This window comes from Manis pentadactyla, chromosome 2 (genome assembly GCF_030020395.1).
Source record: "Manis pentadactyla isolate mManPen7 chromosome 2, mManPen7.hap1, whole genome shotgun sequence".
Taxonomy (NCBI): Eukaryota; Metazoa; Chordata; class Mammalia; order Pholidota; family Manidae; genus Manis; species Manis pentadactyla.
Window position 1 is genome coordinate 106,881,476 of NC_080020.1, and position 12,916 is coordinate 106,894,391.

Sequence of the window (12,916 nt, forward strand, 5' to 3'; positions counted from 1 at the left end):
TCATGTACTCACGGCCATCATTCAAATATTTATTTATTCATTGACCCACCTAATACTTACTTAGTGCCTATCATAGGCAGGCTAGGTGGGGAAGGAACATTTTACTTAGAGCTCTGAGGTCTGATACCTTCAGAATGACAGTGAGTTCAAAGGTTAGGGCACAGTTTTAAAACCAAAATAGCTGAATATTTAAAGCAGTCATCTAAAAATTTTAATTTTAATTTCTCAATTGGTTGGCCATTATTTGAGATGAGTAAGGGTACCATAGATTACTGTAAAATATCTCTGAATCTCTGTGTGCATCAAGAATTGACTGTAGAGTGAAAAAAAGCTTCACACATGTGCATTGTTTCTAAAGTGTGCACATATGCCTGCGATTCATACAAATTCACTCTTAAATGACTGAATTTATAGCACCTTTTCATATTCATGTATTTCCCCATTAACAAATACTAAGATGCAGTTTAAAAGTATTAAAGTTAGAAACTTATTGAAAAAAATTACTCATTTCTAAAAATAGCTTTATCAACTATCACTACATAGCAAAAGAACATATCATTGGCCTCTCTGCACCATTAAATTCAAAAACAGTGATTTAGCTTAAACTCAATACCAATAGCTAAAGGTTTACCAAACTTTTGCAATATATTCTCTTCTGAATGAATCAGGCCTAACATGATCATCTGAAATCGATAAATTCTCAGATACTATCTCACTGGGAAAAAAGTCAAGCCTTCACAAACAACTTTAATCATACCACAAAAAAAGAAAGAAAAAGAAAGAAACTAGGAAGAAACCACTAAAAATATTAAGAATGACAAGACACCATGATGAAATGGATTGAACATAAAATTTTTATAATGATTTCAAAGAACGTTTAACATTATTTACTGTAATTATTCAATGCATGTAATCAGGGAAATTCCTGATATCTGGGCCTATAAAGCATCAAATTAGACAAGCTCAAGAGAAACTTAACTGCATTAACAAGAATATGGCATATTTAACAATATAGTAGCAAAGAGATTAATAACACATTATAGAATATCCAATCCAAAATAGATTTTTCATGAACAAGTATTAGGAAGACAAGGATAAATTTTAATGTAATACAATACTACACATCGACTAAATGCAAAATAGAGCATGAAAAGACATTCTGAACTACAGTATTTACACATTAAGAAACGTCATTATACGAACACAACTTTGCACACAGCATTGTTGGTGTTTTCCCAGCTTCCATTTCCCCCTTGTCACTACTTTGATTTCCATTTTCTTCACACAGTCTATGAGCTTCAGGAGAAATGACCTCAGAAACTGCTCCAGAGGTGGGCTTGGCTGGTCAGAGTGTAATCTCATCTCCTTATCAATCACCAGCTCAGAAATCCAGACATCACTGTGGGGCATTTCATTGCCCTGCCTACAGGGATTGGTTCAGGAATGGTCACATAACCCAGTTAAGGCCAATAAGAATGAAGGAAAGTTTACTAAGGGCTTCTGAAGTTTCCTTGCTCTTCAAGAGGGAGCCATCAGAACCAGCCTGCCTGGTCCTGAATATTACATTGTGCGGACCAGAGGCCTGACACTGGTGCTGTCTTCTACCACTAAGGATGAAACCTCAGATTACAAAGGAGCACAGCTGGAGCCCATCTGACATCAGCACACCTATCCACAGTTACAATTGGACTCTTTCAGTTACATAACCCAAGAAACCTTTCTTCTTTACAGCAGATTGCGCTGGAATTTCTGCTTCTGGCGGCCGAAAATATGGTACCTGATATACACCAAAGGCTCTTTTGGAATTTTAAAATCACAAATGAGGGTCAAGTACTAGGTCTTAAGATATGCAATGTTACAGATGAAGAAATAGGTCATACACACACACACACACACACACACACACATTTATACATGTGAAAAGAGATACTTGATTATGTAATAGGATGTGGCAAGAAACTGCTGGACATCTGATCCACTGACCCCTTACCTAATGAGTCAGATTTGGCCAGCCCAGTGCTGCACAGGGCAACACAAAGTGACTTCCATCTCTATTACCATAAGAGCCTACAGGCAACTGTGTTCATGAAGAGTACCCCACCCAAGCTTAAAGAGTTAAGCAGTGCACTTTGCATGTAAGTTCTAGCCCAGGACTAGAGGAAAATTTTCCCTGCATAATTAGTTATTTGTAGAAGGAACCAGAGAGAAAATCAGACTGGCAAAAACTTGACTTTTATAAATTGGATGCATGTAAATGTAATACTTATGAAATATAATTAGTCCAAGGCATGTTTTAGCAGATTGGAGAAATCCCTAAAGATCTATTTAAACAAGAAACCTAAAATCAACCTTTTACCTAACAATTAAAGAACTTTTTTTTTTAATTTTTAAGGATTATCATAGTTGCAAATTTCTGAATAGATAAAAATCAAAACTAGTCAAGATTTTACCATGGCTTTGTAAGCTATGGGAATTCTCAAAAAAGGAAAATAATCTACCAAACTTAAGGTAGCACAAATAAGGAATATGTAATATTCTTATGTAAATTATAACATTCTTTATATTCCAATACATGTTTAGATGTACATTAGCTACCAAAATCCATTTCTTTTATTTGAAGCAATTAATATTTATTACATATTCTGATCTTACTGTTTTACAAAATAATTTAAAAGTTATTTTTTAGTAGAAATTACACTGTTTATTTTCCTTTTCCATGTCATTCAACCTGGGTCAGAATGAGAATTAACTGACAGAAAGCTTTAATGAAATAGATGGCTTCAGAAAACGCAGATAAAAAACAAGTATGTAAGTCATGTTTCTCCACAGGGAAATCCAGGCCAGACCGCCATCTACTGGATCCTGATTTTGTAACTTCAAGAATACGTCCATAAGTCTGATGACCTCAGGGACCATCTTTGACATTCCACACAATCCCTGAGAATGTCTGGACTTTCTATTGCAAAAGCCACTAAGCTTTTCAGTCCTGAGTCCCATCTGCAATATCAGGCACACCAGTGGAAGAAAGGGGAAGAGCACCAGCGCTGTACACGTCAGGCCCGACACTGGGCTTCTTCATCCAGTCCTCAAAACAGCCCTGCAAAATGCAGATTTCTACCCCCTTTTCAGAGATGATGAATCTGAGGTTCAGAGAGACACACTAGCTGTTCAGCAGTATAACTGGAATTTTAATCTATCTGGCTCTAAATCCATGGTCTAACCCCCAATGAACAGGTTAAACATTAAGGAGCTAAAAATGTTTAAGTGGGGAAGAGGAAAGAGGCTGTCAGCTGTTCATCAAAATCCACATTTGTTATGAACTCAACTATGTCCCCAGAAAATTCATATATTGAACCCCTAACCCCCATTACCTCAGAATGTGACTCTATTTGAGATAAGGACTTTAAAGAGGAGGTTAATTTAAAATGAGGCCAGTAGGGTGGGCCCTAATCCAATCTGACTGGTATCCTTAAAACAAGAGGAAATGTGGACACAAAAAGGAAAACCAAGAGCATGTGAGGTTGCAGCAAGAAGAGGACTATCTACAAGCCAAGGAGAGAGGCCTCAGAAGGAACCAAACCTGCCAACACCTTGACTTCGGACTTCTAGCCTGCAGACTGTGAGAAAAAAAATCCCACCCAGTCTGTGGGATTCTGTGGGGTTCTGCCATAGCAGCCCTAGCAAACTAATGAAATGTCTTTTATTCCTGGGCCCACTGCTAGGCAACAATTCCCAGCTTCCTTCACAGTTAGGTTTGGCTATATGACTAAGTCTTAGACAAAAAAAAAGAGCCACTTCCAGGATCCCATGCACACTTCTCCATGTCCCTCCCCCTGCTGGCTCACTGCACAGCCATAACAGAAACAGACAGTGCCCAAAGTGACCTTCTCAGCCTCCTCATAATGGTGGCAACACTGTCCATGCCTGAATCCCCAAATGACCATGTGAGGGAGAGCTAGCTGCCCAGCAGGGTGTCTCACACCCACTACTGTTAGCTGATCAAGAAGTCAATTTGTATAATGTGAGCTTTGGGGTTATCTGCTGTAACAACTAGTACCCTAACTAATACAAGAAAGTATATGCAAAGTGGAAAGAAGGAAAAATAGAAATGCATATGGAGGGAAGTACTTAGTTGTTAACAGTGACTCTGTTGGGTGCTGCTTCACTAGAGACAGCCTCAGCCTCCTCATCCTTTCCACATGAGGACTGCCAGGCAGCAAAATACAATGCTACCCCATCTTGCAACACACTTTTGGAGAAATAACAGACCAAACCAGAACACAATTCTGTGCCTTAAGCTTTCCGAACAGAAAATTTGTTTAGATTTGGCCCAGTTACTAAGTGTGCTCAAATATGTTCTAAGAAATCAAGACTGATAAATGGCAATGGAAAACTCTGCAATTTGGATATCTTCCTCTTGATGACAAGTTGCCCTGCCTGTGTTGAAAGCTACCAAGAGGTATGTAGACAACTTGTGGTTAACAACCCTTGATGTTGCAAAATTAAGTATTTCTGGCCTTTCAAGATCCTCAACACAAATGGAACTTTGCAGAAGTAATATTACAAAATTCCATACAATCATACAATACAGTTAAGGAAGGGGAGTATGGTAGTTAAGTCACATTAGTCAGTAAAAAAAAGTTAAATAGTTCAAAAAAAGTTGGAAATCACTGATCTACATAGTTTTGCCCTGTAAGATCACAATGTTCACAGAAGGGAAAGCCCTGTCTGAAAAATAAATCTTTACTTTAAGCAAAAACTTTGTGTAGTCATCAAAACAATGTTATGTTTGTGGAATTTTCACAAGTCAAGAGTATATCACCATATCAATTATTCTCTTGCCTCAAAGAACAAGTTTGAAAATTACAGTGGAAAGTTATTCTTTTTTGCTACATTTCTACTCCCTAAGAATGATGGATTTATAGAGTCAGGAAGCACCAATTGGAGAACCAATGCTGACTCTGGGAGAGAGTGAGATTGCTTAGGTTTGGTCTCATGTGTAAAGCCCTTGCATGTCAGGAGAAAATACCCCTCCCAATTTGTCAAAGTCATGTAAATTACAACTGTCCTCTGAGGGGTGTATTCTACTGTCCCTACCTGGTATGGATAAAAATAAAAAGTACTGTTAACCTAATCCGGATTGTGCCTAAAAGGAAGTCTACATATATATGGCCTAAAAGATTATAATTTATAATCAAGCAATGAATATCTTCCTTCCTGGCTGATAGGATACTTTCTAACTCTTGAACAGGCCTTCCACTACTTCCTGACTCTGTCCCCTGAGTGGTCTAGCTAGCCACCTCAAATTGCAAATGTGGCAAGTGTCCTAGTTTTGACAATTTAAGAAAGCCTGGTTCCCAGCCTCATATTAGCCTCTGCGGCACTCCTACCTAAATGTGAGCCAACAGAGTGTTCTCTCTCTCATTCCTTGGCTAGCACTGGAAGTATAAAAGGGATTCTACCAACTGAAACCTAAGGCAGGTGCCCAGAATTATTAGCTCAGCAACATTTGCGAGACACTGCTGTGTGGCAGGCCCTGCAGCAAGCAGCAGCTATGACCGAGAGAAGCTGGACTCTGTGGCAGGCCCAGGGAACCTGGGCAGTGAAGGGGCAGCGAGATGGAGAACCAGTGGGCTCAGGCACAGGGCACAGTGTTATGAACGTAGAAAAAAGTATCTACCACTGAATTGGAGACGGCAGAAACTCTGGAGGAAGTGGTAACTGAGTTGAATGGGATTTCAAAAGGCAGGGAAGGACAGAGATAGCATTTCAGAAAGCAGGGACAAGATGTGCAAAGCCCTGAAGTCCTTGGCCTATTTGAGGAGATAACTGCAGCCAGCATAACTGAAAGCTGGCCCAGAGGGCGAAAAATTAGCTTAACACGAGGCCCAAAAGCTAAATCAGGACTAGTGACTGAAAGGTAATGAATACCTTAACAACAAGCACAAACTTTCCAGCACAGGGGAGGCAGTGGAGGTAGGGCAGGGAGGGGACACGATCCAGTCTTGACACGTTAAGTGTCTTAATCTAACGATGACAGAAACCTGAGTGGGCCTCATTACAGGAGTCAACCCTACACAAAACCCCAGGCTTTCCAGTAGCTATGGTCCAATCATAAAATCAGGGCAGGACCCGAGGTGCGGAAGGGGGGCACAGGAAAGCTAGATGCCCCGGGATGCTCATGACTTTTAATTAGGTGGTCATCAGGAAAGGCTTTAAATAGAGAAGGGTCACTCTGTCAGGTAGATGAGCTGTACACCACAGTGCTCCTCCCTCATGCTCACTGGAATCTAGATGACATCTGACTCACACACAGACAGTGCTAAACCGCTATGATTCCTCCTCCCTAACTTATGGATCAGATTTTCAAACTGAGTCCATCTCTTCCTAATTAAACATACCATGTCTATAAGAAGTTTCCCCAGAAAGATTCCAGAGCAATAGGGATCCTAAAAAATCTGCTGCCTTTAAAGGTTTAGCAGAAAAGATTGAAAACAGCCTGAAGAGAGAGAGGGGCTGCCTTCCTTTGTAATGGTAACCCCAAAGGTTAAAGAGCTGGGCAGGAAGATTGGGAGATTTCTCTTGTGTGCATAACACCACAAGTGGGGCTATCCTCAAGTTATCTACATTAAGTAAAATTCTAGCCTTTCATCCATCACCCAGCCCAATCTAGAGGTCTAGATGATGGTACAAGTATGCAGTACAAGATCTCAGGCAGCAAGATCTAGCCTGCTACAGAAATAGTCATTCCACACACAATCAATGCAAGTGCAATTGTTTTTTCAAGACTACTGACTGTGTGTGTCCAGGAGGAATGAAAATGTACCAACTCCCTAAGACTGCTACATGCAGTTAGCTAATTGCCTGTGTCCCTCTCAACGTCCTTATGCGTGTCAGGTCTTCAATGCAGCTTCTGAATATCTCAGTCTGAGGAATCTCAGCTTGGAGAACTTCTGACATTTGACTTAATCCCCTTTGGATCCACTTTAGGAAAACTTTAGAACAACTGCTCCAAGAGTCGTTTACGAGCTAGGCACACCATCAGGCGACCCATGCAAAGGCTCAGGACATAAACCAATAAAGGTGCAATGCCAGGACACTGTTTTTCAAAAGGCATTTGTACCTTTATATAATCTTTTTTATGTTTTCCTTCAAATGCTCATGCTTTCAGGTTCCAGCCCCCATGGATATGATTTTTAGAAAGATCATCTTCTTCCTTATAATATTCTAATTAACTTCTCTGGATTTCAAAAAAAAAAAAGGAATGAAAGGTCCTTTTCAGACCAGCTGTGTAAGTGCAAGCTCTGCGCAATCCACTGGTTAAGGACTTTGTGCAAGTTTAACATGTTGTGAGCAGACCAGGACTTCAGAAAAGACTCAAAACAGGCAAGGCTCAATGGAAGAGATAAATGAAACTTCTTCAACAAGTCTTCTTCATTATACAATTTGACTTTTTACTAACGTACACTTACCTTAAACTACTTATGAAAAAAAAATAAGACATATAGGAAATAGGCCCTAAAAGTCAGTATATGTTTTATATGTAATAAGTATTGAGTTCTATCACTCTGAGCATTATAATCAATAATAATTCTATATACTATGTCCAATTCTTTATAAGAGTATATGACCTGATTAAAACCAGCTTCTTGGCCTTATTTACTCCATGAGTAAATGTTCTAGCACCCTCTCCTGGTTATTTGTTATACCTACTCGTAACTCCTCTCCCCAACATGCAGCTACCTTTCAAGGGTCAGACAGACGGTGGCTACAGCAAAGGCCACCCCAACCCTTCTCCAAAGCCACCCAAGTAACCACTGAGCCAGGAGCCACTGCCACAAAAAGAAAGGGCAAATCCTGAATGGGTGCTCTCCTGCCACTGCTTGTGCTTAAGGCCTGTCATCACCAGATTCCATAATCACCACCCCGTACCCCTGGCTTGCCTGATCCACCACCCTCTCCGGTAGCCAACCCAGCCTCATTCCTGTATTCACAAACTCCTCCATGGGCTGAGCGCGTATATTCCCCCTGCCTGTCTGCTTCATCTGGCCGGCTCTCGTGGGATGGGGTGTCCAGAGAGACCAGCTCACTTATCAGGTATGACCTGGCTGAGGAGGACAGAAAGAAGGGTTTGGGAGGCACATTTTTCCTCTGAAAATGCCAGTCATAATGCCAGTCACCTTCCTACCATCAGGTTTATAGTACTGCCAGGTTCTTTTTATGGCAAGAGTGCCACAGGGGAACTTCTCGCCTCCATAACTTCATGACAAGCAACTCCTAATATTCCACAGCCCCCTAGAGAAAGCAAGTCTCCTTTAGTGGGATCTACTACAAGTAACCATGAACCCAGGAAGTTCTCATTATCTTGGCCCACTTTCATTCAGAAAGGAAGAAATTAGAATCAGCATGGTGTTCAATATTCAACAACAAAAGGAAAGGACAGAAGAAAAGAGGTAAGAATATGAACAGTGGAGAGTTTCTTCACTCCCAAATCTTGCTGGATCAAGCTACTCTTTGCTGATTAATAGGTGCTTATTGGTTTGACATAAATCATGTATTGAGTGATAAATATTCTTTAGAAAGACAATTTTGTGAAAAAACTGGAAAGGAATTCCTGCCATCAAAAAGCTCACTATTTGGTTGCAAAAACAAAATATGTCAAAGGCAATAATTAGAAAGTGACAAAGTATTGTATCCTTTAGTGAAAAACATACACAGAAATTCCATAAATACATACACATACACACACCAAGTGTCCCCCCACCATGTATAGAAAAGTGATCATCAAAATATAGTAAGAGTTATTGCTCATGAACTTCCTATCTGTACTTTCTTCCTTCATATTTTTCAGTACTGTTTGAATTTCCAACAAGAATGTAGTATTTTAACACAGAGAACAGAAAAAAAATTGAAAACCAATTATCAAAAGTATGAACAGAGGAAATCACTTACAAATATAATATTACACATACGAAGTTACATAAAAATAGACAGGAAAAAAAGACTGGGTGAAAATATACCAAATTATTAGTGACCACTTTTCTCTAGGGGCTGCAGTGAGTTTTGTCTTTATTGCCTTTCATGTGCTTCCTCATTTTCTGAAAAGTAAACCAATCTTTACTTACAGAAACTTAAATGTGAAACAAGTTGCACCCTCATTTTAAAATACCGTTCATAAAAGCACTTTATGATAACCATGGACTTAGCAACATACCTGGAATAAGCGCTGTGCTAATAAGGATATCCACCTCCTTGCACTGCTGAGCAAAGAGCTTCATTTCAGCTTCAATGAACTCTTTGGACATTTCTTTAGCATATCCCCCTTGTCCCTCACCAGACTCCTTCAAGTCCACCTCTAAGGGCTCAGCACCAAGAGACTTGAACTGCTCCAAAGCTGCGGCTCTGGAGATTATTGAAGACAAAGGGTTATTCTGCACCCTTAATACAGGAAGGAATCAGTAGCATCATTTACATACACATTTTTCAAAAGAGCAAACTGTATATATTCAAACTAGAGACTTTGTTTTGATATCTCCACCTGAACTATTTCCATTTTTTTTCCTAAAGGCAGGTAACACTTGTATAATAATAATTTTTTTCTGGGGAAAAAAAACTATTACAGGGAACTCCAACTTCTATTTGGTTAAGTGACAAAAGGAATTTCACCACTGCCAACTCCAACAACCAACTGTTTCTCATGGCCCCACTGCTAATGACGATGTGAGATCTGATCTCTATGAAGATTTTATTTCATTCTAATCACCCAAGTTGGTTTTCATTTGTAAATGTTCTGACTAATGAGGACTTTTCCCACATAAATGACTCTTTTATTTAGAAATATTTTAACAAATTGATTTTTGTCTCTTGTCTTCATTAATTATGTTTGTAGAAAAAAGCAACCGATAAATGGTATAAATGGTAAAATATAAAGAGCCAATGCATTTAAATTATGTAAAAATAAAGTTAGTTTTAAAAAATAAATAAATGCTGGCCAAGTACTGTATACTGGTTGGAAAACTAGAGCCAATAAAGATTTCAACTCTGTGGTAGACAGAGTGTTAAACTTACCAACATTTATCCCACTACAGTAAATCCCAAATTCCCCTAATGACAATCACCCCAGATATTTGTTAAAAATCCGAATTCCTAGGCCCCTTCCCAAACCCACTGAATTACAACCTCCAGCAGAGAGGCAATAGGCTATATTTTCAGCAAGAGCTGCAGATAATTCTTGCCATCAAGCAGGTTTGGGAAACTAGTCTGAGCCCATCAGTCCTTAGTAACTGTCATGTCAGGGAAGGAGAGGACACAAGGGAAGGACAGAAATGGTAGGCACAAAGGTTGAGCAAGAGGTTTTCTCCCTGTCTGCTGGCATGAGCAAGGAGGCTTGCAGCCCAGACTTCCCAGGGAGGTCAACTTGTGACCACAAAGGGAATCAGCCAAATCTGAGGGCAGCAGAGAGGAGAGAGAGGAAGAAGCCAACCCTGGAGCGTGTCCACAGCTGCTGACCCTCCTGTGAAAAGGGAGTCCCTCCCACGGACTCTCACTCAGGGCACAGAATATGCTTTCCTATAGTTTAAGCCAATCTGAGCTAGTGTTTTCTATTCCTTACAGCCAAAGGGATACAGCTCTTTAAAAAGTTTTAGAAATGTCTCCTATTTTTAATTCAAAATAAGATGAATTCAAAATATGTGTGTGTGTGTCTCTATGTCTGTGTGTGTGTGTGTGTGTGTGTGTGTGTGTGTGTGTGTGTGTGTGTGTGTGTGTGTGTGTGTGTGTGTGTGTGTGTGTGTGTGTGTGTGTGTGTGTGTGTGTGTGTGTGTGTGTGTGTGTGTGTGTGTGTGTGTGTGTGTGTGTGTGTGTAAGTATATATAAAATGACCAGGACTTTGTTCAAAATGTATCCACGTAAAAATCTGTAAGAAAGCATACCAAAAAATCATTAGCAATTATAATATTTGGCTGATAAAATTGTACAAGGTATTTTTTTTTCCTTATGCTTCTCTGTATTTTTTAATAATGAGTACGTGTAAGTAAAAACAGAATTTGCCTTCAAAATAATGCCATCACTTCAACCTATTACAATATATCAAAATTTAAGATGTGAATATCTGTCGACCCAAATTTTCCATTTCCAGGAATTTATCCTAAAGAAATAATGAGATATCTCCAAATATGTATGTTCTTACATATACATATACACAGTATTATTTTTATATAGCAAAAATGTCCATTTATAGAGGACTAGTTAAATAAGCCACTGTGTCTCTATACAAAAGAATCCTATAAAACCATTAAATATATTTGTAGGTAAGAAAAGATCTTCATGGTCTATTGTTAAGTTAAAGAAAGTAAGTTAAATAGTACTATTAGTAAAATTATTTAGTAAAATTTTATTTGAATTAATGTATAGAAAAGAGGACATTTACTAAAATGTTAATAGTTACCTCCAGGAAAAAGGATTTTAGGTTATTTTATTTTCACTTTTTGTACTTTTTTATATTTTTCTGAATTCAAGAAATACTATGTATTATTTTTATGACCAAAAATAAACTGGGTAAGCTATAAAATTGATTTTATTTCCCCTTCTGGGTATAAAATAGAGCTAATTACTCCTTCATAGAGTTACTGTAACAAACCGATAAGACAAAGCATACAGCATAATGCCTAGGAGAGAATATACATTTAGTACAGGTGTCTGAACACTATAGCTTTTGACCTCCCAATTTTTTTTTGTAAATACAGCTTTATTGGAAAACAGAGAGAGATAAAAAAGAAACTAAAGGTTTTATATTTCTAAACTTTGTAATATAGGAATAATTCAGGCATTAGGCAAGACATGTACTACTGTTTCAAGGGAAATCTTCTAACTATTATTTGAAAAACTTCCAAAATCACACCCTTTTAACATCACTGGGCAATGAGTTGTCCTTAAGTTTTTAGGATGTTTAACCGAAACATATACCATTCAGTTTTCCGAAAAGAACTTATAATCAAGTGTGTTTTCTAATAAATTTGGATTTCATATTTATGATACCCCTAGTCTCAAAACAGTGATTAGATTACTTAGTTATAATTCTTAGAAAAATATTGTATCAGTTAAGCCACATTTTCCTTTATTGTATATTTTATTTATGTTAACAAACTGTAAATAAAAATGGAGTTAGCAACAGCCATATTCCAGCTGTCTACTCAATATAAAACAATGATACCAGTATAACTTTAATAAATTCACAGTCATTGACCCAATATTGTTGCAAATCATCTCTAAGCCAAATATATACATTTCCACTCTAATACTATTGTCCACTACATCGAAAACTTGAACAATCTCTTTCTCCAAGTTTGGAGGTCTTCAAAGACTTCGCATCAGCAAACATTAAAATGAGAAGGTATGACTAATGACATGCTTAACTCTAGCTATACTTGGCTTGTGTCCTGATTACTTCTAAAAGGCCTTTTCTCATTTCAGCGGGTCAGCTTTTTATCGACACATCACTTTTCTAAACTCCAGGTAAGCACTGTAAGCCACATTCCACAGAACATTCTTCACTCTGCATAGTCACATTCATTCCAACTTTGGTTGCAAATTTTTTTTATCATTCTATATTCACAAATAGCAGAATAGTACTATTCCTCTACTGACCCCAACTGATATAAATAACTGTTTCAACCTCAAAAAAATATTGCAATACATAAATGATAGCAATACTCAATAGGTATTTAACAAAATCCAGTATCTAGTGCCTTCTGAAATGAAGAACAAGTTTAATCAAACTTCTCTTTAAAGAAATTCTAGGAAAATACTGTCATGTCCTCTTTAAAGGAATACACAATGAACATAAATAAGTACTTTCTCTCTTAGAGGCTCTACTGTTGCCCAGTCCGCTTTATCTGCTTCCATCCAGGAACACAGA

At 38.3% G+C, this 12,916-nt stretch overlaps 1 protein-coding gene across 5 annotated transcripts in view; it reads right to left on the reverse strand.

Moving 5' to 3' along the window:
- The window catches only part of NNT (nicotinamide nucleotide transhydrogenase), an 89,378-nt gene that overhangs the window by 56,184 nt on the left and 20,278 nt on the right, over positions 1-12,916 (reverse strand). For all 5 annotated transcript variants that reach the window (XM_036910932.2, XM_036910933.2, XM_036910931.2 and 2 more), the window contains exon 7: positions 9,215-9,402. In XM_036910932.2, coding sequence (XP_036766827.2) covers positions 9,215-9,402 — 188 coding nt within the window. The remainder of the gene's footprint in view (positions 1-9,214; positions 9,403-12,916) is intronic.